Genomic DNA, 24,209 nt, shown 5'->3' with positions numbered 1-24,209 from the left:
CAAAACCTATAAACACCATTGTAAATTAAAGTTGTTCAGCAAATTCAATGTATTTCAATTAAAGATATTTTTTGAAAATGTCTGAAAAATTAGGCGATTGGAAAGCGAGAAAGGTTTTTTATATTTGTCATTACGGTATTTCTTTAGTGAAAATATCTTTATATAAAAATTCAATACTTAGATAGATGCAAAGTTTGGTGGTTGTTATTGTTCGCTTGTCTATGGAAGGTTTAAAACTCGGTTTGGTAACTATATATTTCTTTTCGTAGCAAAGTATACTAGTTATTTCTCTTTAATGCTCAGACCGAATCCATCTCCATGCTGTCTACATACATGAAAAGTTCTACTCCAAGCAACGTATGCTAACAACTAAAATTAAAATATTTGGTTGTTTTCATGCAACATTTTCAAATAAAAATTATCCAATCTATGTCATGCATTTATTAATTTGAATTTTTTTGTTTTGATTTCTCTTGATAATATTTTTATTGGTTAATACCAAACGACACTTGGGTTCTATTGGAAGTGAAAGTTTAACGATTTGGTAACTATATGTTTTCTTCCTTGGCAAGGCACATTATGTATCCCCCCTTCCCTCTCCATGCTGTATACATACATCTATATATACTGTAACTCAAATATTTTCTATTTTACCTACTTCAGTTAATGCCATTCTACGTTGTAGCTTTATTTTCTGATCATTAAAAATTTTGTATGTGCCAGTCTGAAAAATTCTACTTAAAGCTACGTATGCTAACAATTAAAATAAAATTATTTTGGTTGCTTTTATGCCAAATTTTAAAATAAAAGTTACTCAATCTATGTAAGTTGTATTTATAATTTTACATTTATTGTTTTATTTTCTCTTGGTAATATATTTAATGGTAAATACCAATTGACACTTAAATTCTATTGGAAGTAAAAGTTTACTGATTTTAATAATATACTCATTAACAACTCTTTTTTGATACACGCAACAGTGAATTTATTTCCAATAAACTAATATTGTCTGTAACCTTTAAATTAAAGTACAAAATGATGTCGTCAATTTGTGCAAATTGGCAGATTCATGCAGACGCGTGTTTTAGTGCTAAACATACAATAAGTGAGCACATAGATGAAAAGACATCCTACAAAAGATAGCTTATTGTGCATTTAAAAAGGGGTTCCTTGTAACATCTAAACATGTTTCTTCATCAATCTGCAGTTTTGTGCAATTTAAAGTTTTCATTTCTTATTTAACTTATCAATCACAAAGGTATTTCTTTAACATTAACCTTTTAGTTGCTTGAGGAAATATTTCGACTGGTTTTCTTGCCAATTCAAGCAGTTATGTTCTAAGTGTATGCTGCTCACTGAAAAAGAAAGCTATATTTATAAATTTGCTTTGATGTCGATCAACTCCGACATCAAACTTATCTATTTAATCTTTCGCCATATCGTCGCCTCAGAATAACAGTAGGATATCTTACTGCTGTTTCTGGAATTAGATCGCCTACGGTTGCTCTGAGGCGACGATATTCTAAGATCTATATGTATTTTTATGGACATCTACTGTTTTGCGTATAGTGTGGCTTTTAAATTTGCTTGTATTTTATGTTTTCCAGACTCTCTCGACTTCGATCAGCGCCATATAATTGTTCAGCGTATGTGCCTACAAGCCCGCGATTCCAAACAGGGTCATCAGCGATCATCTTCCCTTTACCAGCAAAGTCATAATCATAACAATATATCTCATTCACCGCATCTCCAGCAGCAGCATGTCTACCGGCTGAATAGGCACTCGGAGCCCAATTCCCGATTCGCTCACGACTACCTATCAGACGGGTGAGACCCTTATCTTATGAATGTCTGTAATGTCTTACTGGGAATCACGTTACTAATAAATTATACATTTCTTTGGGTATAATGTTTATTTTTTGGTTCGTAAAAGAAATAAATAAGGATTTTTTTTTACTCATCTTCCCCCCCCCCTTTTTTTTTTCTTTTGTTCATTGCATTGAAGTTTGCCTTAAATGATATTTTCACATCCGAGTATCAATTTTGATTCAATTTGCAACATTGGAATCTTAATTCTTGTTAAACAATACTCTGTCGACCTTAACATACCTGTAAAAAAATAAATCTCGATAAACAAACCTTAAGAGAGCAAACTTTTCTTCTCTGTTTATTCTATGCTACACTTTTTCATTCCTAATCGTCTATTATATGTAAAGTTCAAGAAAAATGTTTTTTAAAAAATATGCATATAAATAATGGGTATATGGAATCTGAAATTAATTTAGAAAATATATGTTCATTACAAAGCGTCAAAATTGAATCATTGAAAAAAAAAATGTTAACAAGAAAAAAAAAAAGATGAAATACATATTTTTACTGTTACTTCGGCAACGGTTCATATTTAAAACCATTGTGTACAATAATAATCGCTATTTTACAGGTCGCTTTTTAAATTTTAGTTCTTACTTTAAAAATCTTTAGCTAAATAAAGTTTTAAAATCAATTTTTATAACTAAAATTAGCTGAAATCTTGAAAATTGAAAGAAAAAATGCCCATAAAAATGCATAGCAGAAGATACAGTCTTTTCACGTTATCTCGCAATTGAAACATTTAAAGAATTTTATTGTTCACGCATATGTTACAGCGAAAGTTCTTTCTGACAATATTTCGCAGACTCAAATTCTCCTGCTTCATCATGGATTGAAAGCATTTTCTTTTTTATGCAGAATCTATTCTTCAATTTAAAAAAAAACCTTGAAATCAGTTGTGAAACTTTATCACATCAAAAACCGAAGCAATGAATATGCGTGTTTGGATGACGATTTTTCGAATAATCTATCTTTTTATTTTTAAAATGAGAATATTTTCCCCAACGCTGTTTTTTACGAGTAAGGTAAGGCATATAGACACATTAACTAACCCGAAACTACACCTTAACTTCTTCATGCATCCTCAAAAACTTATATTGTAGTATTCAATAACTGTGATTTTTTTCCCATTGCAATTGGTGCTTTTAGCCCCACTTTAAGGACGATAAGCTCCCATGAGACATTCAATTAGACACCATTAGATTTTAGTATCGTAAAATGAGCTAATTCTTCATTAGTATTAAAGTGATGATTACAAGTATAAATATATGTAACACATGTAAGTATTCTTTCCTTTTAAAGTAATTAAAGTAATTAATCGTCAACGTATTTCTTTTGTTTCAATCTTGTGGTTCAAAAGTTGTTTGTTTTATAAAAGGCATTTATTTGTTACTGTTTGAAGGTTTACAAATAATTATAATTGTGTATTTCGTTTGCCTCTCATTTTTCAGATAAAAAAAAATTGTATTTCTGAACGTAAACGAAAACGTGAAACTAAATTTAAAAACACTTCAAGATTTTGTGCTTAAAAAATAAACATCAGTATGTTTGAGCTCTAATAGTTTATAAGTCCTTTTTCCTAAAATCAGTCATTTTAATTTTATATTTTGTATTATTTGTAATTTTTTGTTATGTATTTCCTACTATATTTAAATCAATTTATTAGCTTCACATTTCTTATAAGTTCAAAAAAATATATATACCATGAAGTAAAATATAACTAATGATTTTCGTATTTCTTATATCGCGTATTTACAAAGATAAACATATCAGCGTTTCAAAAATACATAAGTTAATGTTTCATATTTACTATCGCTATGAACTCCCCTAACTTTTGCAAACATGTTTTAATATTCTCACTTAGAAGCGAGTGTCAAAGTAACACTATTTTGCTTTGAGATTAAAATTAACTTTTGGTCCCATTATCACCTACGAAGAAAGATCTCTAAGATTCAGCATTTGTTATGTATCTTCTTTATGGAAAACTAAATCTTGAATAAAGCAGAAAACTTTAGTTATCTCAAAATCAAAAATACACGGTGTGAACTTGCACCTGATTGTCGCAATGCTAATTGTTTCTCAATGTGAGTAAACATTCGTAAACACTTTCACCTTTTATAATTCTTCTAAGGCTATTTGATGCAATCACAAGCAGTACACCACATCTCAGTATGCTAATGGATTTGTCGGAAGGTTTCTCATTATAACTGTTTTTGAATTCCCTGGGGGCAACAATGGAGTCATTTGAAGGGAGGACTTGCAAACGACAAAAAGAGTAGAGATCTCATTCTTCATTCATAAATGTAAATTTATGTTACCTTCAAATAACAAATGACAAGGCAAAATTCTTGGGGGGTTCCAGTTCATTAATATGAATGGAGAAAATAAACTGTCGCGACACACTTCTTCCCTTTCAGTTGCATTCGGTAATACAGAATTTTAACATTTTAAGAAGTTCTGAATAAGTCTGCGAGCTTTTCAAAAGATTTTTTTTTCTTCACAACATCGACTTATTTCATTCATATTTTTTTTTCTTTTTATTTTGAAGGAAAAGCATTCGTTATTATGAATCGAAATGAGACGGCTTAAATTGCTTTCGTACAATTTGAAACTTCATCGGAGCGAAAAGCATTTTTAGATCTTTCTTTCAAGTAAGTTGATATTTGGTCCCAGAACAAATAATAAGGAAAGCAGTGAAATATTTCAGCGTTCTCTGAGTTAATTATAAAGTCGGAAAAATCTATATTTTTTTGAATAATTCTTTAAGATTGTGAGTTAGATTTAAAAATGATTTATATGTTAATGCAAATCAAAGGAAAGTGAAAAATTGCTCATGCATATAATCAAAGTGTAAAAAATGAAATTTTTTCGAGAGAAAATTTCCGAGAATATAGGGTTAGCTTCTTTCTTCTTCTTTTTTTTCCTTCGTTTATGCTTGAAATCTTAATTTCGTAAAAACAAAACCACAATGCAGAAAATAGAATGTAACTATATGAATGTATATGAATTGAAACTAAAAATTGGTATGTTTAGGAAGAAATTTGAGTAATAATTAAACTATTCATAGCTTGTGATCTAAAGTCAGTTTCCTCAAATATTACACACAATACTTGATCAGCTGCGTACATACATGTTGAGGGGACTATTAAATGCCCCATGTATAAAGGTATATGGGTTTTTAAAGAATAATATCTAGCTATCATCATGACATCTGACTAATGTAATCATGACATATGCCTCCATATTCACTATTAAAGACTGATGAGTCCATAACAAGGACGAAATTACGGTCTCTGGATATGGTAACTGGATTACCAGTATCTTGCCTTTACAATGCGTGTTTTTGAATTATTCTCAACCATCAAGTTTTTTAATGCAGCTGTTGCTGCTTAGTCATGCATAATACACTGGCTAAAGGTACAACATGTTTTTTGAAGCTTCTTTGCTGTTCACAGACGAGTACAGATTTACACTGGAGAGTGATTCAGGGTGTCTACTGATCTGGAGAGAACAGCACACTAGATTCCATCAATCCAATACTGTTGAAGGACACAGTTATAGAGGTGCAACCATGTTTTGGGCAGGGATCTCGCTTGGTGGTCAAACTCACCTGCATGTGCTCCATGGGTGAACTCTGACTAGTATGAGATATCGGGATGAGATCCACGATCCATATATAAGCCTATATGCTGGTGGTAATGACTTTATTCAGTTGGATGATAATGCACGACCTCACCGAGCTCGGAATGCTGAGGATATCTTGAGGATCACGGTTTGGAACAAATGGAATGATCAGCTCGATCTCCAGACCTGAATCCGATAGAACATCTTTGGGAAATGAAATTTATTTGTAACGTTTTTAATTAGTCTTGAATAATAACTAATCTTTAAAATTTTGATTTTAGAAAGATCAATTTGATTTAAGAAGTTTAGTAAGACCACTCCAGAGCTGACAAGTAAGCATTATGAACAGCACTTAAAAAAAAAAAAAATACACACACACAATATGTATGCACATGTTTCGGAGCTATGAAACACCTCTTTCTCGATATAAAAGGATGTGAGTTAATGGATAGAAAAACATCTTAAATAATAAATAAAGATAATAGTTACAAGTGCTTAAATCCGTAAGCTTTCATCTACCTGCATTGAAAAAAAAAAGTTCCCTATAATTTCAAAACACGTGTATGCGATATTTTATCAATTTTGTGCATTTTAACGTTGCTGTTCACAATATACTGCTAGTACTAGTGTTAAAATTTGAAATAAAATCTTAAAATTTCCTTTAACGCGCTTCATGACTGCATTTTAGGACATGCTACGCATTGCTCTTATCGTATTTTTAAAGAAAATAATCACGGTTACAATGTTTATATATATATATATATATATATATATATATATATATATATATATATATATATATATATATATATATATATATATATATATATATATATATATATATATATATATATATATATATATATATATATTTTTTTTTTTTTTCTAAGAACCGTTGCTACTCGGCACGCAATTTGCAAAACATCGTCTTAATATGTTCGTTGCTTATTTATGCAGTCAGGGTGCTCAAATTTTTTCGTACTTGTTATTTACCATTGCCGCAAGGAAGAAAGCTATGGTAAGGAGAAAATGAGCGAATTGCATGCAAACATCCTAATTACTTTAGATTCTGATTACATCAACTAATTTTTACCATTTATTAAAAAAGTTACGCGTTGTAAGAAAATGTTTTTATCTAACAACTCGTAACAACACTGTATGTTATTTTTTAAGATTTTCAACATTTTAAATAGCATTTATGCTTAGATAATTTCATCACAATTCTAGATACTTTCTTTGGAAAGATGGAAACGATTTAAAATGTTAACTAAATATAGACTTTTGTTATGGAAGACGCATTAACAGGAGAAGATAAATAAAAACTGTTTTAATGTTCGTTGCATATCTTTAGAAAGTTTTAATATTAGTGTGTTACGAACGAACTGGGAAACCTTTTTAACATTTTTGGAGTTATAGTGTGATCACTATCAGCAAAATTTGAATAATGGAAACTAAGGTTCAAGAATAACTCTTTAAAATGTTTATAAATATCATGGTGATACCGAAGTACGTGCATGTTAATACACTGCTCCAAACAATTAAAGGATATTGTAAGTCTTTGTACAAAAAATGTATTAGCGATTTTTTTCTTTTTTGTTGGCATAGAATCGAAGAAGGGAGTTTCAAATGCAATTTTTTCTTAATTTCAAACATCGCAGTATGCGAATTTTGAGTTTGACGTCGAAGACGACGTTTAAGCGTCGGGAAATGAAACTTCACTCTAAACTTATTGTAAAGCAAAGCAGAAAAGAATGATCGACATTCAGTAAGCGCGTTGTTTCGATGAGTGCGATGCCTCAACGCACTCATTTAAAGGAATCAGAAGCTTCTAAAGTGGTTGGCAGGCTAGAGGGGTGCCAAACACAAGCCAAGTTACAAGCAACAAAAGTTATTGGAGTTTAGCAAAGTGTGATTTCTAGAATATGGAAATGTTTTTTAGAGACTGAAAATGCTGGCCAAAGATCAGGGCAAGATCGCAGATGGTCAATAACGCTCAATGAAGACCGTTATTTAGCTTTAACGGCTCGGAAGCACCGAAGTATGAATGCCACTCAACTACAACGACACCTTCGCTCGGGTACAGGCACCACAATTTTGACATAAACTGTCCAAAATTGCCTTCACGCTGTAGGTGTATGCTCGTCCACCAATGGTGTGTGTCACATTAGCTGGGAGACACCGTCGGACTACAGGGAGTGGGTAACAGAGCATGTGAATAGGAGAAGAAATTAATTTAGCAATATTCTTTTCTCTGACGAGTCCCGTTCTTGTCTTTATCCTGACAATGGCGTATTTTCATCTGGGGGGAACGTGGCACTAGAAACAATCCAGCGTTCGTGCCCGAAAGTGTGAGATTTCGTGGTGGTGGTGCGATGGTGCATGCTGGCATCTCCATTGATGGGCGTACCGATCTGCATGTTATTCCGAATGGAACTCTGACCGGTCGTCAAAGTGAGGATGAGATCCTCCGGCCTATTGTAATCCCTTACCTTTTAGCAATTGCAGATGACTTCATGTTAATGGACGACAACTGCAGACCACATCGTTCTAACTTGAAGAATGATTTTCTTTTAGAGGAAGGAATCATACAAATGGAATGGCCAGCGTATTCTCGACATGTTTCCGGACGCCTACCACCTCCACAAATTGTCCAAGAACTGGAAAAAGCTCTTCAGGAGGAGTGGGGCAGAGTACCCCAGCCCCTCATAAATAGCCTCATTGATTCCATGCCTCAGTGGTGTTTCAAACTGCTGCCCGTCTGGGGTTACCATACCCCCTACTAAAAGGGATTTTCTTTTAAGGAAACCCCAATTTTTACTCACATTTCTCATACGCACAAAATGCGTTTTTTCCCTTTTGTACTCAAAAGTTAAAAAAAAGTATTTTTTTCTTCCATACAAATCTAATTTTTGTCCCACATAGTTTACTACGTTTGTCGATAACGTATCAATCATCCAAAAAGTTTTCCAGGTTCAAAATCATCCCAAAACCTCAATATCCTTTAATTGTCTTGAGCAGTGTATATTGTGCCAGAACATTTGGCTAAAAAACAAGATTAGTTCTATAAAAGGCCTTTCATACAGGACAATAGTTCGATTTTTATGTTTTAGGTTAACTGGAAAAATAAGAGCATTGCAGTGCTTGGTTGAGAAAGATTAATTAAATGATAAATACAATTTAAAACTGCAAAACATTGCAAAGGAAATATATTTACTCACTAATTTTCTTAATGAAAAAGAAAACTTATTATTAAGCAAAACGAAATATACTGATGCAAAATCTTTGAAAAATTAAGCCAGTTTTCTATCATTTTTTCAATTAAAAATGAATAAATGAATTTAATGAAAAATAATCGATTGCAAAGTTGACAATTGGCACTAACAAACACCACCCAAAAGGAACAAAAAGTATAAATAATCAAACAATTTTTATAAATATTAAAGTTAAAAAAAAAAAAAAATCGCCGGTAGAGTTTAAGATCAGAGTTTTTCTTGCGTCTTTATCTGCAATTTATAAGTATAAAGTTTACTTCAAAATATATTTTACTTTTAACGCACAATGTAAGGCATATCCGATGATATTTTGCATCCTTTTATTCTTTTTTGAATAAAAACTGATCTCAGTAAATATTTTCCTGTTCATACTGTACGAACCTAATTAAAACATTAAAATCAATTTGAAAAATAAAAAAAAAGAAAACTCTACTCTCGTCTTTTTAATCGATTCATTTTACCATATGAAGGTATTCATCCTTTGGACATGAAAATTAAGTTTAAATCAGGAAAGGAATGTAAATAGACAAAATTTTCGATTAACCTGAAACACAAGTAGTTTCTTAACAATAAAACATCACGTTTAGAAAAGCTATTGTGATTTTAAATTTACTAAGGGTTGTGATTCCGTAAAAAACAGACTGATTATATCCCTGAAATAAAGAAACGTTATACCTTAAAGTTGAAAAAATAGACATTACTATCACACATTGAAAATAATAGACAGTTTTACATTTCCGAGAGTTCCGAATTTTCTTAATCAGGAAAACTATTCCAAATTCCTTCAACTAAACTTTGATTGCAATCGAGCTTAAGCAAGATATTAAAGTTTCATGAGATCGCATCTGCATATCACGAGTATTGACATCTCATTACTTATGCATTTATAGAGAACAGCAGAGTTTAAATGTGGGGAACTGGCAAGGATTAAATTTTAAGTCTGAATATCGTGCTTTATTTAGTCCACAATCCTTTAACGTACTTTATACGTTATATTTTTGAGGAAATCCTTAATGTCTGATAGGTATACACAAATTTACACTTTCCTATCTATATTTTCAACTTTAACGAAAAACGAGCTGATATGTGAATTACGTGACTTCCTTTTACTCCAATTTAATGACAATAGTGAAGTGGAATAAGAAAATAAACACTTTAAGTGTTTTCACCCCAAGTTTGTTGCGAATCGAAGCAAAGAAAACGTTTTATACAGATAAATTTTCCCAATATTGGCAGTTTTAATGTGATTCAATTGTTAACTCTCTAAATATGGCGGAATTAAAACCAAATTTATAAAAAAAAACCGTCAAATTTGTCTCCAAGTTGGCGAGAAAACTTGGCGACCAAAAGCTTGGCGATTTATTGCCAAGTTTTTGAAAAATTTTAACAGCACTTGAGTTTGCATTGCAATTAGCACTGATTTTACCACAAGAAGGTGTAAAAGACCACAACTAGATCCCACTAGGAGTCTACGTACCAAATTGCAATGTTCTAGGACATACCGTTTTTGAGTTATGCGAGATACATACACACATACCCAAATACGCACATACATACGTACATACAGACGTCACGAGAAAACTAGTTGTAATTAACTCGGGGATTGTCAAAATCTATACTTCGGGTGTCTATACGTTCTTAGGCATATATCCACGTGTGGTCGGGTTGAAAAAAAGGATTCAATATTCATTCGGGAGCGAGCAAAATGGAAATTAAGACCGATTTTTGAGTGAAATTTTTTTCGCGAATACCATACTTTCTTTTTGGTAAAAGGAATTAAAAAGAAGAAACAAAAATAATCTCACTTTAGTTCAGATTATTATTATTATTATTATTATTATTATTATTATTATTATTATTATTATTATTTGTAAAGGACAGATGTCAGTGGAGATGCATAAATGGAAACGATATATTACCAATGATCGAAAAGTAATACGAATTTCGAAATTATACTATTTAGGCTTGAAAAATGGTCATAAAAGTATTTAAGTGCCAGTCTATTAAGCACAACCTTACAATAGATTGGTATATTTTCATTAAATTAATTGTTTTGGAGTACAGGTACGTAAATGGTGATTAGATTCATTCCCTTTCAATGTTTCTCTTATATTTCTTCTGTTATTTGCCAACTTTTAAATCAACGATTTATGCCCTATATTTGATAATTTTAATTTTTTAATAATATTTTTTAAAAATGGGTTCAGAACTGAGCTTTACTTTCACTCATCTTCTATTTAAATCTCAGGTTGATTAATGTTTTTTAAATAATTTAAACTTGTTTAACTCTTCTTCAATTTGCATTAAATATCACGGCTTGCATTGTGAGATGATACTTTATTTTCCACTAGCTTCATTGTTACAGTTTGCTTTTTTAACGCTTCATAATTTTTTTTTGTTTTGAATTCACAAGACAAATGTTTGCAAGAATTTGACTGAAATAGAACATCGAATGTTATACTTAATTAAAAAATGAAACCATCCCTGAAATGAACTTAATATATTTTTTCTGTTATTTCCTTCCCACCCCCGCCTACTTTTCTGATTTCTGAGATAATAAATACTTACCCTAACTCTCTTTTGTTTCCGGGATTTTGTATTTAATAGCATTAAGCTTTCGTATTGTCGCAAAGTATGTGATCAGCGTTCAGCAAGAGGTTCCTCCCAAGTCGGAAATCGAGCCCAAAACACTTGACAACTTACGACTAGCTACTGCGGGCGAAATAACCCTTGGTTATTGTGTTTGTGCAATTTAAGGACAGATTCAAGTAATGCATATAATCTCCAATTAAAAAAAATGTTCGATTATATCCAAATTGATGAAATAATTCTAAACAATAAAAAATTTGAAAAAAAAGAAACTTTCTTTTTTAAGTCTTAATTTTTCTTTAAAAAACAGGAATTTAACAAGTATATTTTCTAAAAAATACATTTAAAAATCGTTAAATCATTCTGCATTATTACTTTTCAGATAAAAAAGCGCACATGATCTTTGATCTTTTATTTTCAACCCGCATGCTATTAAGTTTATCCCTCAAATTTATGTCTACCATTCTGTTGTACTTAAATCAAGTTTGAGCAAGAAAAATTGCATCTATCTAGCTATTTATCTGGCGTTGTTTTATTTAATCTAAAAACTGCTTCGGCAATTCTTTTTTTTCCAGTGCCATATAATGTTAAATATATTTTCAAAGTACTTAAATGCACTTTTAAATTGGAACTAGATGTTATTGAGATGATTAACTCTGTAGAATGAATGCTTGTTTCATGAAATGAATACGTGATATATTTTCAAAGTTCTGTGATCATCTTCAAGGGTTGATTTTTCATTCCTTTGATGACGCGACAATGGTGAAATCAAAAGATTTCCATTTTCCATGTTATCATATTTGTTCGGTCAAATTCTGGAATGTAGTAATGTTCACCAATCAAAAACTAACTCGTGTGATTCCTAATTTGAATGCAATTGAATCAATTACTAATTTCGTACCAATTGCTACTATAAATATCAGCCTGTAAAAATTGCGTTTTCGCTGTACCGTAAATTATTCTTAATAATGAACTAAGCCCAAGTTATCTTACCTAAAATTAAAGCATATTGTTCATAAATCTTTTATCAACAAAGATGTTTGTTCTTCTATGTAAATAACAATTTCATTTGTCAGCTTTTAATTTATCACCTATATCTACATTTGGTTTTGCTTTCATTTAAAAATTCCCCTTCGTTTTCTTAGAACCGAAAAGCTTAAAATGTACTTACAGTCCCTGCTTAATTTTAGATATACGTCTTATCCACCTTATTTGTTTTTTGTTTTAAAATGTTAAAATTTCGATTTCATGCATAATTATATAATTCTGCATACATAGTTATGTAATGTTGCTGTAACTGTGTCGTGTCATGGCAAAACAGTCGTTAGTAGTCGTCACTGCAACACGACTTTCTTAAGTCATCGCGGACTGACATTCGTAAGTGGCTGCTAGTTTGTAACAATGTATCGGTTAACTTTGTAGTAACGCTCTGTGAATGCCATATGATGGTCACACACGTATCCTCTTTTGATCACTGCTGCTATCGGTTAAAGTATGACATCACCGTGGGAGGACAGTGACTTAAAGGAAAAGCCGTGATACAGTCTCGAATGGGTCTAAATTTAGTCACTGTTCCATTCGAAAGTTATTAGAACTCTTAAAAATTTTGCTTTTGACTGATTTTGTTAGTGAGAGAATGTCTAGTTTACAGTCTTTAGTCAGTAAAGCGACAATTTTTCATCAATCACCTCAAGGTCGCAGTGTAGCGTCTCCTCAAAGTCACATAGTGACCGGTCACAATTCAGTTGTTAAATCGACATTGTAGTGAAGTCACATAAAAATTGTAGCAAATATATAATAATGTGACTTTTATGTATCGTTACAAGTCAGTTACTTTATCGTTACAATTCAGTCACACTCAGAATGGGAGCTTGTGACTCGGAGTGGAGTTACTGTGACTTAGACGTGACACATTGTGATTTTAGCGTAGTTTCTACATGTATTATATTTTAAATATTTTAAAACGCTCATGTGTTAAGTACGATAAGTCTTCTAATTATGTTCATTAAATAAAATTATGTAAGATTTGCGCAAAATAAAAGGGAAAATGTAAATAGCTAATGACACACGCAAAATATGTGACTTTATAGTGGTTTTTTCCTTTATTTCTAAAGGAATTCAGATGAAGAAGGAAGTTCTAGTGGTGAGAAAGCTTGTTTTCAAGGTGGAGGAAACACGACAGACAGTCATGAAATGTCAGAAGCAGAATGTGATAGAGATTATCAGCAGCATATGAGAAAAGGTAGAGTGAAAAAAAAAATAAATTACTTAATTGTTTCACAATGCATATTGGTTTCTGACGTTAAGACGTAAGTAATGTAAAATTATAAAACAAATAAAAATAATGGTAATGCAAGTGACATGAGGTTGAATGTGACCCTGCAAGTTTAAATAGACGTACTGATAACATAACTTTGGGCACTAATTGATACTAGTAGTTTCACTTAGTTTGTTAAAATTATTAATCTTCTAAGTTGGGATATTGTCTCCTAAGAGCACAATTAGGAAAAATGTATTGGAAAATTAAGTACTTACTTTCTTTTTAAACCATTAACTTAATTAAAAAGTATCCATCAATATTCAGTTGTTATGAATGTTATACATGATTTCATCATTCCTTTGCTTACTTTAAGTTACGGTTTAGTTTAATTTTCGCAGTGTAGTTTTGAATAAAGCATTGTTAGGGTTGAATGGGACACATTGTAACAGATGGGGTACGCTTTTTTCTCTTCAATGCGATATGTTAGAATTACTTTCGCATTTTAGTTATTTTAGATAGAATTACAAATGTTTACCACATATTTTTTAATGTTTGGGTCAGTGTTAAAGTCATTTGCGTCAAACTACTCAACACGTCAGTTTTATTTTGAAGAAATAACTGGTACTCATTTTAGTTCTGTTTAAACATGCAAGCTCTTATATGGTTGCTCAGATAACAGTTTTTATTTTAATTATTTGAGGTCACTTTTGTTTCAACATTTTTGAAAGCTTGATGATTCTTTGCTGTGATGTTGTCTTGTATATAAACTTTACTTTTATTGTTATTAAGCATTCAGTAAACAATCAGTTATTTTTTGTCACATTTTAGCCAGATAAAATTAGTATGATTTTTTTCAATGTCTTTGAGATCATTTTTGGTTTTTATGGGTCAATTTTTGGAGTGATTCATAATAATACTAACGGATACAATTTCTAAATTTACAATATTTCTTTTTAAATTCTAACATGAAGTATAACAATATAGAGAGTAGCGTTTTAAGATGGAAAAGCAATTTTTATGCAAATACAATTAGGGAAATTCTGGGCGAGAAAAGGACAATGTTATTTTAAAACAAAATAAAAGTATTTGGTAACATTCAATTCAATATATATATCGTACAAAAGATAATTTCCTCTAGATTATTGTATTTTTAAACTAAGTTTAATGGTATAACTGAATTCCATAAATGCATTTCGGATGCTTTTTGAAAAACGTTAAAAACGTGGTAATTTACTGTTACTAATGAAAGTAGCGTATCAGTCAGTTACCATATTAAATTTTCTAGTTAACCATTCAAAATGCATTTTGAGTAATTTAACTAAACCATTAAATTCAGCCCAAAACTAAAATAACATAGAGAAAATGTTTTTCTGTTGAAATATATGTTTTGAATTTTAAGTTACAAAATACGTTTGCTTTAAATATGTCAGTCAACTACCGTGAAATCGCCCACTAACATAAATTTGTCAACAAAATAAATTACAGATGGCAGATATTGCTGTAGAAACGAGATCAAAAAGCAAATGCTACTTCTTGTGGGCAAAAATAGTACTGATGATTCGCAAAAATTGTTCTCAAAAACATAATTAGACTTTTATCGAAATGATGAATGCCACAGTTAATTCTCCTTTTGGTCTTCTTCCAGGTTCCCAATCGTCATTTGTCAAATTCAGGATTGGACAAATGAGCTCCAAGTGTGGTTTGTGTGCCGATAACGAATGATATATGGACACAATTTTCGGTCGTTTTTTACAGTTCACGACGTTCTTATGCATAATTCATTGAAGAAAACCATTAATAAAAAACTTCCAACGTAAAGTTTAGTATTTTGTAATCATTTAATCCTCAAGCTGCTTAATTTGGTGCTTTAAGCAACATAAATGGTTTAATTTTGTATTAAGTTTTAGTCACATGAATTAAATTGACGCACATTGACTCGCTATTAAGGTTTATGTTATGGTACTTTATTTAACACAATGGTTTTACATGTTAACAAATTTTATATAGTATACATATATTTTTTTCTTGCCTTTAAAAAAAAGATTAATTTCAGTTATGAAATTATTGCGCTTGAAATGCGTGTATCAGTTGAAATATGTGCTAAAATGTTTTCTTTTTTATCCATGTTCAAACTTTAAAAACATGTTATGTAAATTTTAAAGTCATTTAATAAGAAGTTTATGTTTTTCCATGGCCCATTTTAGTTGACACGATCAAAGTTAAAAATTTATCATCAAAAAATACTTTTTTCTTGTGTTCTTTTTCTCATCGATGGAAATATTCATTAAGAAAAAATCTTATGCCAAATAAATAAATAAATAAATAAACAAATATACGCTACAAAGTGATTAAAAACAGTATTAATATTGGGGAGATCCTTCAAAGCTGAGGCTTTATGATTCAAACAGGTACCTCATAACGAGGTTTAACACATTTTCATTGCGCGAATACAATGTTATATCATTTTCTTTAAGCGTAGAAAGTATCAGATTTCATTATGATAAAAAATCTTTTTCTTTTATCTTTCAAAATAAATAATTTTAAAAAAGGGCAATAACTACTCCTACTGTCCAAAAATAGGCACTACATTTAGGTCGAAAGCTTTGTCCGAAATGAATTCACATTTGAATACTTTTGTGCTAAATATTAAAACTGATGATTATAAGAATTTATTTAACCATCTTTCACATATTTCTAAAATGCTATGCTATAAATTAAAATTCTTCTTTTTTTTTGCTGAAATCAGCACCAATTATGAAATAAAGAAATACTTTGTGTAGACTAAACGGAAGTAAAACAACATTAAATCGCACAAATTTGCAGATAACTGCATATGCGGGTTTCTTGGTTACACAGAAAACTCCCTTTTTCGATGGAGTGCAAAGGGGGTCCTTGCTATTCCAAAACATGTGTATGCAGTTTTATGCAATTTGTGTACTTAAAAGTTAATTTTTTCCATTCAGTGTCAAATAATTTGAATCGTTAAGGTATCGCACAGTTTTAAGCACTGTTCTATTTTGTTAGGATTTATTTTAAATGAGGCGTGTCTTAAGAATGTGTAAACTAGAATCAAATTTGGTACTGATTTACGGAGGAATGGAGGAACTGCTTGAAAAGTAAATATTGTAAAAGCATAGCATCCTGAAATTTTTAGCAAGTAACTAAAATTAAAATTTCTAAAAACTCCGACTGGGTTGCAAATGTAGAATCAAGAGAGAAAATTGAAAATTCTTTCAAAAGCCTTATAATATTAATTACCAATTACAATTATTTTATTTGTTAACAAATTGAAAGAGGCAACGTATAAATTTTTAAATCATTGCTTTTAATTTCCTTGTCGGCCAACAATGAAATCGACTGATAATCGCTGAATAAGGCTTAGCCATATTTAAAATATTCTTTAAAAAGCTTTATAATTCGAATTCTATATAACATGGAAGTTCCAAACACATTCTATCAGACGCTGGAGAAAATACTCCTTATTTTGGTACTAAATTTTATAATTTTTAAACAAAATTTCTCTGCAAAAATCGCGAAAAACGTTTTAGAGGTTTTAATTAATATCTTCGTTAATTAATGTCATTCAAAAACGCAACCTAGCTATAAGAACACTCTCGATTAACTCTCCTTTCTAACAGATTTTTTTTCATCCAAAATTGGTCCACCCGTTGAGGCGCTGGAATTTCACAGACAGATACACACTCATACAGACCCACAAACTTATAACCCCCTTCTTTTGTGCGTCGGGGCTTAAAAAACAAAACCATACAATCAACAGTATTAATAATTCGTAAAAAAGTAACAAAACGTAGCTTTGAACTTGGACGGAGGGAACATAATTTTGGCACCGTTACTTGATTCGATTCAACGCAAAGGGTATTTAAAACACTTTCTAGAGCATTCATTAATGTCATATTTTTCATATTTTTTGAGGAACCATTTTTCTATTAATTCTTTAAATTGATATACAAATGATTGCGATTGGTGCTAACAGTGCAAACATAACATTTATTTCAATTCAAATTGCATTGTCATAAGATTGAAAACTTTATTAACGTCATTATTGAATATATGCTAAAAGGATGTACACAACTGTGATGTAAGGCTGGAAGCGGCATATTCATTGTTGTAAATTTTTGTAAGCCAAATGATATGATTGTAATGTAAATGATTGAAGTACAATGTTTGATATAATAAACTTTTATAAACTAAGATGCTTGAAAGTCTGCTATTTTCTTACATTAGACAAACAACTTGAATGATGATATTATTTTGTTTGTATACATTAATCAATAAGAAAAATCACATTTTGTTTTGTGAAAATGAAGTAATGTTGGTTAAAAATTTAAAAAAAGAAATATTTTGCCTTGTGAAACACAATCCTGTTTTTATTTAAGTTGAATGATTACATTAATTATTCTAACATTCATTTTATTTTTTACAGCTGATAAACCTTATGGTGGTCACTACTAAATTACGAAAATATGGTTTTCAAAGTCGATTGCACTTAGTAGGAGTACAAATTAGTAGGAGATCATTCATGAATATAACTTTTGAGTTTTAATTTTGAAAAGTTTGAGATATTGTCATTTTGCATTAATAAGTGTTGAAAAAAACGAAATGGGGGGGGGGGTGTTCCTTGCCAGGAATAATTGACAAAACAGCTTAAAGTTACATGACGCTTGCCCTCATTAAGTTTGTGTCAAGAAAGGACCTGTCATTTTATAAGTCATACAGCTTTAAGTCATAGAGCTTACCTTTTCTTACTTCCTTTTACAAAAAAGGAAGCATTGTATTCGCGAAACAAATTTCACTCAAAATTCGGCCTTAATTTCCATTTTGCTCACCCCCAAATTGATGTTGATTTTTTTTTTTCATCCCGGCCACACGTGGATATGTGCCTAAGAACGCATAGACACTCGAAATATCCATTTTGACGATCCCCGAATGAATTGCAATAAGTTTTCTCGTGACGTCTGTATGTACGTATATATGTGCGTGTATCTCACATAACTCAAGAACGGTATGTCCTGAAAAGTTGAAATTTCGTTCGTAGTATCATAGTGGGGTCTAGTTGTGAATCTACCTTTTCGGTTGCATTCGGATGCTCCAATGAGGTTCTTTCACACCTTTTTGGGGGGAAATAATTGTTAATTTCAATGCAAACTCAAGTGGCGTTGTAATTTGGCAAACACTTATTAATATATTGCCAAACATTTGATCGCCAAGTTTTGGCAGTTTTTTTTTTAATTTGGTTTCAATTTGGCCACTATTGGCGACATTTAGAGAGTTAACAATTGAATCACATTAAAATTGTCAATATTGGAAAATTAATGTGTATAAAACTTTTATTTTTTGCTTCAGTTCGCAAAAAACTTGGGATGGAAATATTTGAGGTGTTTATTTGCTTTCTCCAAGTCCAAGGCACTATTATCATTAAATCAGCGTAAAAGGAAGTTATGTGATGCACACATCAGCTCGTTTTATTGTAAATAACAAAAATATTTAAATTTCTCGTATAGCAATAATCAAACAAAATTTTAGCAGTTTTATATCTGAAACAAGAATTGTTTCAATATAAAACATAAATGAGAGTTTAAATAAATAGTACATAATGAGTCGTCATTAAAATTACCAATATTCAATTAAAAATTATAATAATTAAATGCCCAGTCGGGCATTTTTGGCAATATAATTTTCGAGCCCTGGTAGTTACATTTATGATTTTAAATGGAAATGTATTTACTTTTCACCTAAGACAGAAATACATTAACTGCTTTAAATTGACCTGAAATAAATATACAAATATTATGGTTAAAAACCACAGTTATTTAGTATTCAGTCAGATATTCAGTTAGATTTTTGACCAAATATTCGGTTTTTCACAAAATATGATCTTCAATGCATCTTCAAATTTAATTGCTATTGTTTCTTAAATTATATAAGTTTTATTTACTTTTGTGAGACAGTTGTTAGGCAGGGACCTCAAGTTAGTACAGCCCTGACCACTTTGGGTTTATTTTGCCTTGGTGACGTAGCTAAATAATATAGAGGCATGCATGCTCTCCGTATGCAGATGTGTGATTCGAATGATAATCATTTACCTTCTTAGTTTTTGTTTCTTATTTGTTTTGAATTAATACTATTACAACATGGGTTAATTGTCGAAATTTAAATAATTAAATGTTTTCAGAATCACAGAGGCGTGGCATTTAATCAAATTAGAACATTTGTTTAAAATTATTTATGTGGTTTTATTTTCCATTCAATTTTTTAACTTTCTTTTACTATATCCTATTTATGCCAATAAATTTATTCAAGGATTTTAACTTGCTTACGTATTAGAATTTGCCAGTTAACTAGTTTTTTGCTTTTTGAAATATATTTATTTAGTTTGAACCCTGTTGACTTTTTCCGTTTCGTAGTTTTTGCAGTAACTCCAAGATTTTGTGGATATTTTAAAAAATATAAATAAATTTTGTTTTTATTTTCTTATTCTTTTAAAATAGATATATTTTCGAAAACTTGAACAATCGTATCATAAGGACAAGAAAACATGTTTTCTAAGAAAAATGATATTTCCTATTCTGTCTGGGGAACAATACAGAGCAGACATTGTACAACAATGAAAGAAAAGTTGCTTTGCAGTTATTCAGTAAAGAAGCTAGTATTACGAGCTATTTTCTAAGCTGCATCCGGATTTAAAGGAACATGCATTAGGAACTCCAGTTCCAAGTTAGCATACTTTATTATGAGAATAAATGGGGGGGGGGGATGCGTCAGGAATGTTTCAAATTACTCTGTGGACTACGGCGCACTAATCGCACATGAATGTTGAAGCAACTTATTAGTTCTCTCTCAGCCGTTCTTCATTTCTTGTGTTTACAAATCTTGATGCAGCTTTGCATGTGATCTATCTATAGGTGTTTCAAGCGAGGGAGCTCTGCAATAAAGAAGCCGTGAACACCAGTGATGGCCCCCTTGTCTAGCGGTGTGAAAAGTCTGACTTTGAATGGGGAGGTCCTAGGTTCGAATCCCGGCTCGGGAATAGATGTACTTTCTCTTTCCCGTCCTTGTCCCTTGTGCAGGGACAGATTGGCCCATCGGACCACGGGCCGGTACTCAATCGAAAAACTGGAACTTCAGTTGTTTTTTTTTCGCCCTCAAACCTATGGCGTTCAGGGTTTTTTTTTATGTCACCTCTGTGCTTCTTATTTTTATCCTTTTTTTTACCCCCTTAGTTTTCATTCTGCGCCCTCGAACTGGTGCACCTTGGGTTTTGTTTTTCTTTTTCCAGCTTTCCGAACCTGTGCACTTTGGTCTTTTAATTTTTGCGTCCTTTGGGAATCAAGGTTCACACCTTCTTGAGATATCCAGTTCGTCCCTGCCTTTGAATGTGCTGTGAATGGTAGCCCACCCTATTAACGTGTCATTATGGCATGTGTGTCTACAGTGGAAGTCAGACTTCATACCAAATTAACAGTCGGAAAATAAAGCAACCTACCACAAAAGTTGCCAACAACAACAAATACATGTGTTTCGAAGGCACAGGTTATTATAGCTTGATCACGAAGAGAAGGCGGATGACCTTGAAGCGAAACCTCATTTTGTATCATTTGTAATAGGTAGAATCAACCAGAAAGCACCTAAAAGTGAGAGTCGTTCTCATTGATCCTATCTATCACAAAATAATTACAACCAACCTATTACAAACAATACAAATGATGTGTTTGCTTCAAGGTCAGCCGCCTTCTCTTCGCGGTCAAGCTTTAGCAGTTATTTCGGACTACAAAACCTGAACAGAGTCTGCAGGTAAATCGAAGGCGCAGGTTATTAGCAGTTATTTCGGACTCAAAAACCTGAACAGAGCCTGCAGGTATGGTTCAGGTTTTACGCAGGGAAATAAGTCCGAAATACCTGCCAGTTTTGAGAGGTTTTTTTTAAAAGGTTTTACGCTGACATTTTTTCTTGGGACTTAAATCTTTGAATCCTTATTTTCCATTTTCAGTACTAAACAACGAGAGAAAAATTGTAAATTCATGGAATCTAAACAACTCTATGTTATAAAAAATACTTTTGTGCTAAAAAAAATGTTAAAACCTCAAAAAATCCTTCACATAAAGTACAGACGTATTTTGCGAATAAAAGGAAAACCTTCCTCAGTACCGAAGAGCATCTTATGGATTAAGTTTATATCGTTGGTATATGTTCTTTAATCCTTAACCTCACGTCTTCTCCATTGAGAAAGGTAATCCTTCTAGTTCCGAAACATTTGCAGGAAATGATTTGTAATATTTAGTATTGGTGTGCCGAATAATCAGCAGTACTGATTAATCTGTCATTTTGCCGATAATTTATAACTGACTAATTTTCGCCGATTAATCGTCAAAAAAATGTTTTATTTTTTATTTTATTTATTTATTTATTAAGTATTCCTTCAACAAGAAACTATGATGAAAGGGCGTAAAACTGAATAAAATATTAAAAACTTACCCTCACCCTTGATAGTTAAATGACACTACTAAGAATAATTAGATTCCAGAACATGTATCATTAAAATAAAATTACTTTACGATGCCTTGATCCAAAACTATTATGAATAAATTTATAAACAATAAATAAATCATTTTCTGCAAACATAAGTATACAATATTACACAAGTAAGAGTAAAATTATTGTTCATGTTTTTAAAAACTGATGGTTGAAGAAAAGTTTTTTTCTTTCGTTTTTGAATAAACGTACACTTATATACAATGTTGTTATATTTTTCATTTGTCGATACTTTTCTTCTCTAGCATAATGCTTTTAGATAACTTAGTAAATTTCATAAAGAGTAAAAGTCTTGGGTTAAATAGCTTTTATTGGTTAATTTTTTTTAATTAAAAGTGCTCCTAAGTTAGCCTTTTGACCCCACGTGACCAAACATTTTTTTACATTATTTTATGTGTATTTAACAAAATGTAACTTTAACAATATTATGTAATTAGCAATATCATGAAAATTGGCACAAAAAATTGGATGAATGTTTGAAATTATCATGGGAAAGTAAGAAAAATGAAGAAAACTAAATCGCCTCTCAGAAATTAACTGTTAACTATTCATTTTAAAGAAAAAAAACAATGGGGGAGAAATTGGTGGTATTATACATATTACCATTAATTGGCCATCATCATTAATCACCAATAGCTGATTAATCGGTAATCGGCCAATTTGCTTTTCGGAGCTTCCCTATTTTTTAGAACGTTGATGTTGCTGTTTTCATACAACTATGCATTAGTAAATAAAAGCAAAAAAAAAAAAAAAACCTTTTCTCAAATAATTAAAATTCAAAAATATATATATTGGAATTACATTTACAAAGAAACATTGTTGTGAACTCGCTGATTTCAATTTAAAACGAAAGAAAGTAGCGTTTATGAGTTTAAATCTTTTATATTAAGATACATATTTACACATATTTTCAAACAAATAATTAATTTTTTATTTGGTGACTTTCACAAACACCCATTCAAAAGCATATAAAAGTATAGAGAAAATTACTATTTTGTTGGAATATAAAAACACACGCACACATTTTAGTACTTGATGGAAAAGGATATTGAATTTTTATCGTTTCCTTTTCCGCCATTACGAAGAGAAATTTAAAGCGGCGCTTTAAATAAAAGATGTAAAATAGCTCTCTACTATTGTAAAATTTATTTTTAAAGAAAATATTTTATAAAGATTCTTGGAAAAAAAATTCTCTTAAAATATCATGGTTTCTCTTTGTGTTCAGTAAATGCTTCGAAAGACTAAAATACACTACGCACAGAAGATATTACGTTTGAAAAGAGAAACAAAGAAAAAATGATAAATAAAAATACTTGCAACTAAACTTATGAATTTATCTCAAAAGCTATAAATAGATTACTAAAAACGTAAAAGCGAAAATATCATAAAATTTACAGTAAAATTTTAAAGAAAACCGAAATTCATCCTGAAACTCCGAATTTTTAATTTTTTAGGTAAATAAAACCTACTGCGAATGCATCCCTTTTTCTTACAATATAAATAATAAAATTCTTAAAGTGTAATCTTACGCCGTAGTTTTGTTTGAAACAAATCAACGTTATCGCGAGAAAAGATTTCCTCCCGCGCAATAAAAGTTTAAGTTTTATTCTTAGAAAACACAAATGATCAATTGTTCTTCTGCGATCCAATGATATATATATATATATATATATATATATATATATATATATATATATATATATATATATATATATATATATATATATATATATATATATATATATATATATATATATATATATATATATATATATATATATATATATATATATATATATATATATATATATATATATATATATATATATATATATATATATATATAATTTTTCAAACGTAAAAAGCACTTTATGTCATGGTGACAGGAAAAGAGTGCATTTCTTGAGCATCAGTAATTTGGATTTACTCTCTAACATTTTTTAAGATTGTATGTAGAAATAAGATTAAAATATCATTTTAATTTTAGCTCACTTTTGGGGCTAGTTCATTTGTTGATGCCGTACATTGCTATTTTTGTTTCATTC

General features: G+C 30.7%; 1 protein-coding gene across 1 annotated transcript in view; it reads left to right on the top strand.

Moving 5' to 3' along the window:
- LOC129222917 (cell adhesion molecule Dscam2-like) overlaps nucleotides 1-24,209 on the top strand; it is a 564,289-nt gene that overhangs the window by 407,609 nt on the left and 132,471 nt on the right. Inside the window, 3 exon segments of the mRNA XM_054857478.1 lie at nucleotides 1,608-1,827; nucleotides 7,814-8,230; nucleotides 13,469-13,596. Coding sequence (XP_054713453.1) covers nucleotides 1,608-1,827; nucleotides 7,814-8,230; nucleotides 13,469-13,596 — 765 coding nt within the window.

This window comes from Uloborus diversus, chromosome 5 (genome assembly GCF_026930045.1).
Source record: "Uloborus diversus isolate 005 chromosome 5, Udiv.v.3.1, whole genome shotgun sequence".
Taxonomy (NCBI): Eukaryota; Metazoa; Arthropoda; class Arachnida; order Araneae; family Uloboridae; genus Uloborus; species Uloborus diversus.
The sequence above is the reverse complement of the archived record's forward strand: the minus strand, read 5'-3'. Positions and strand labels throughout refer to the sequence as shown.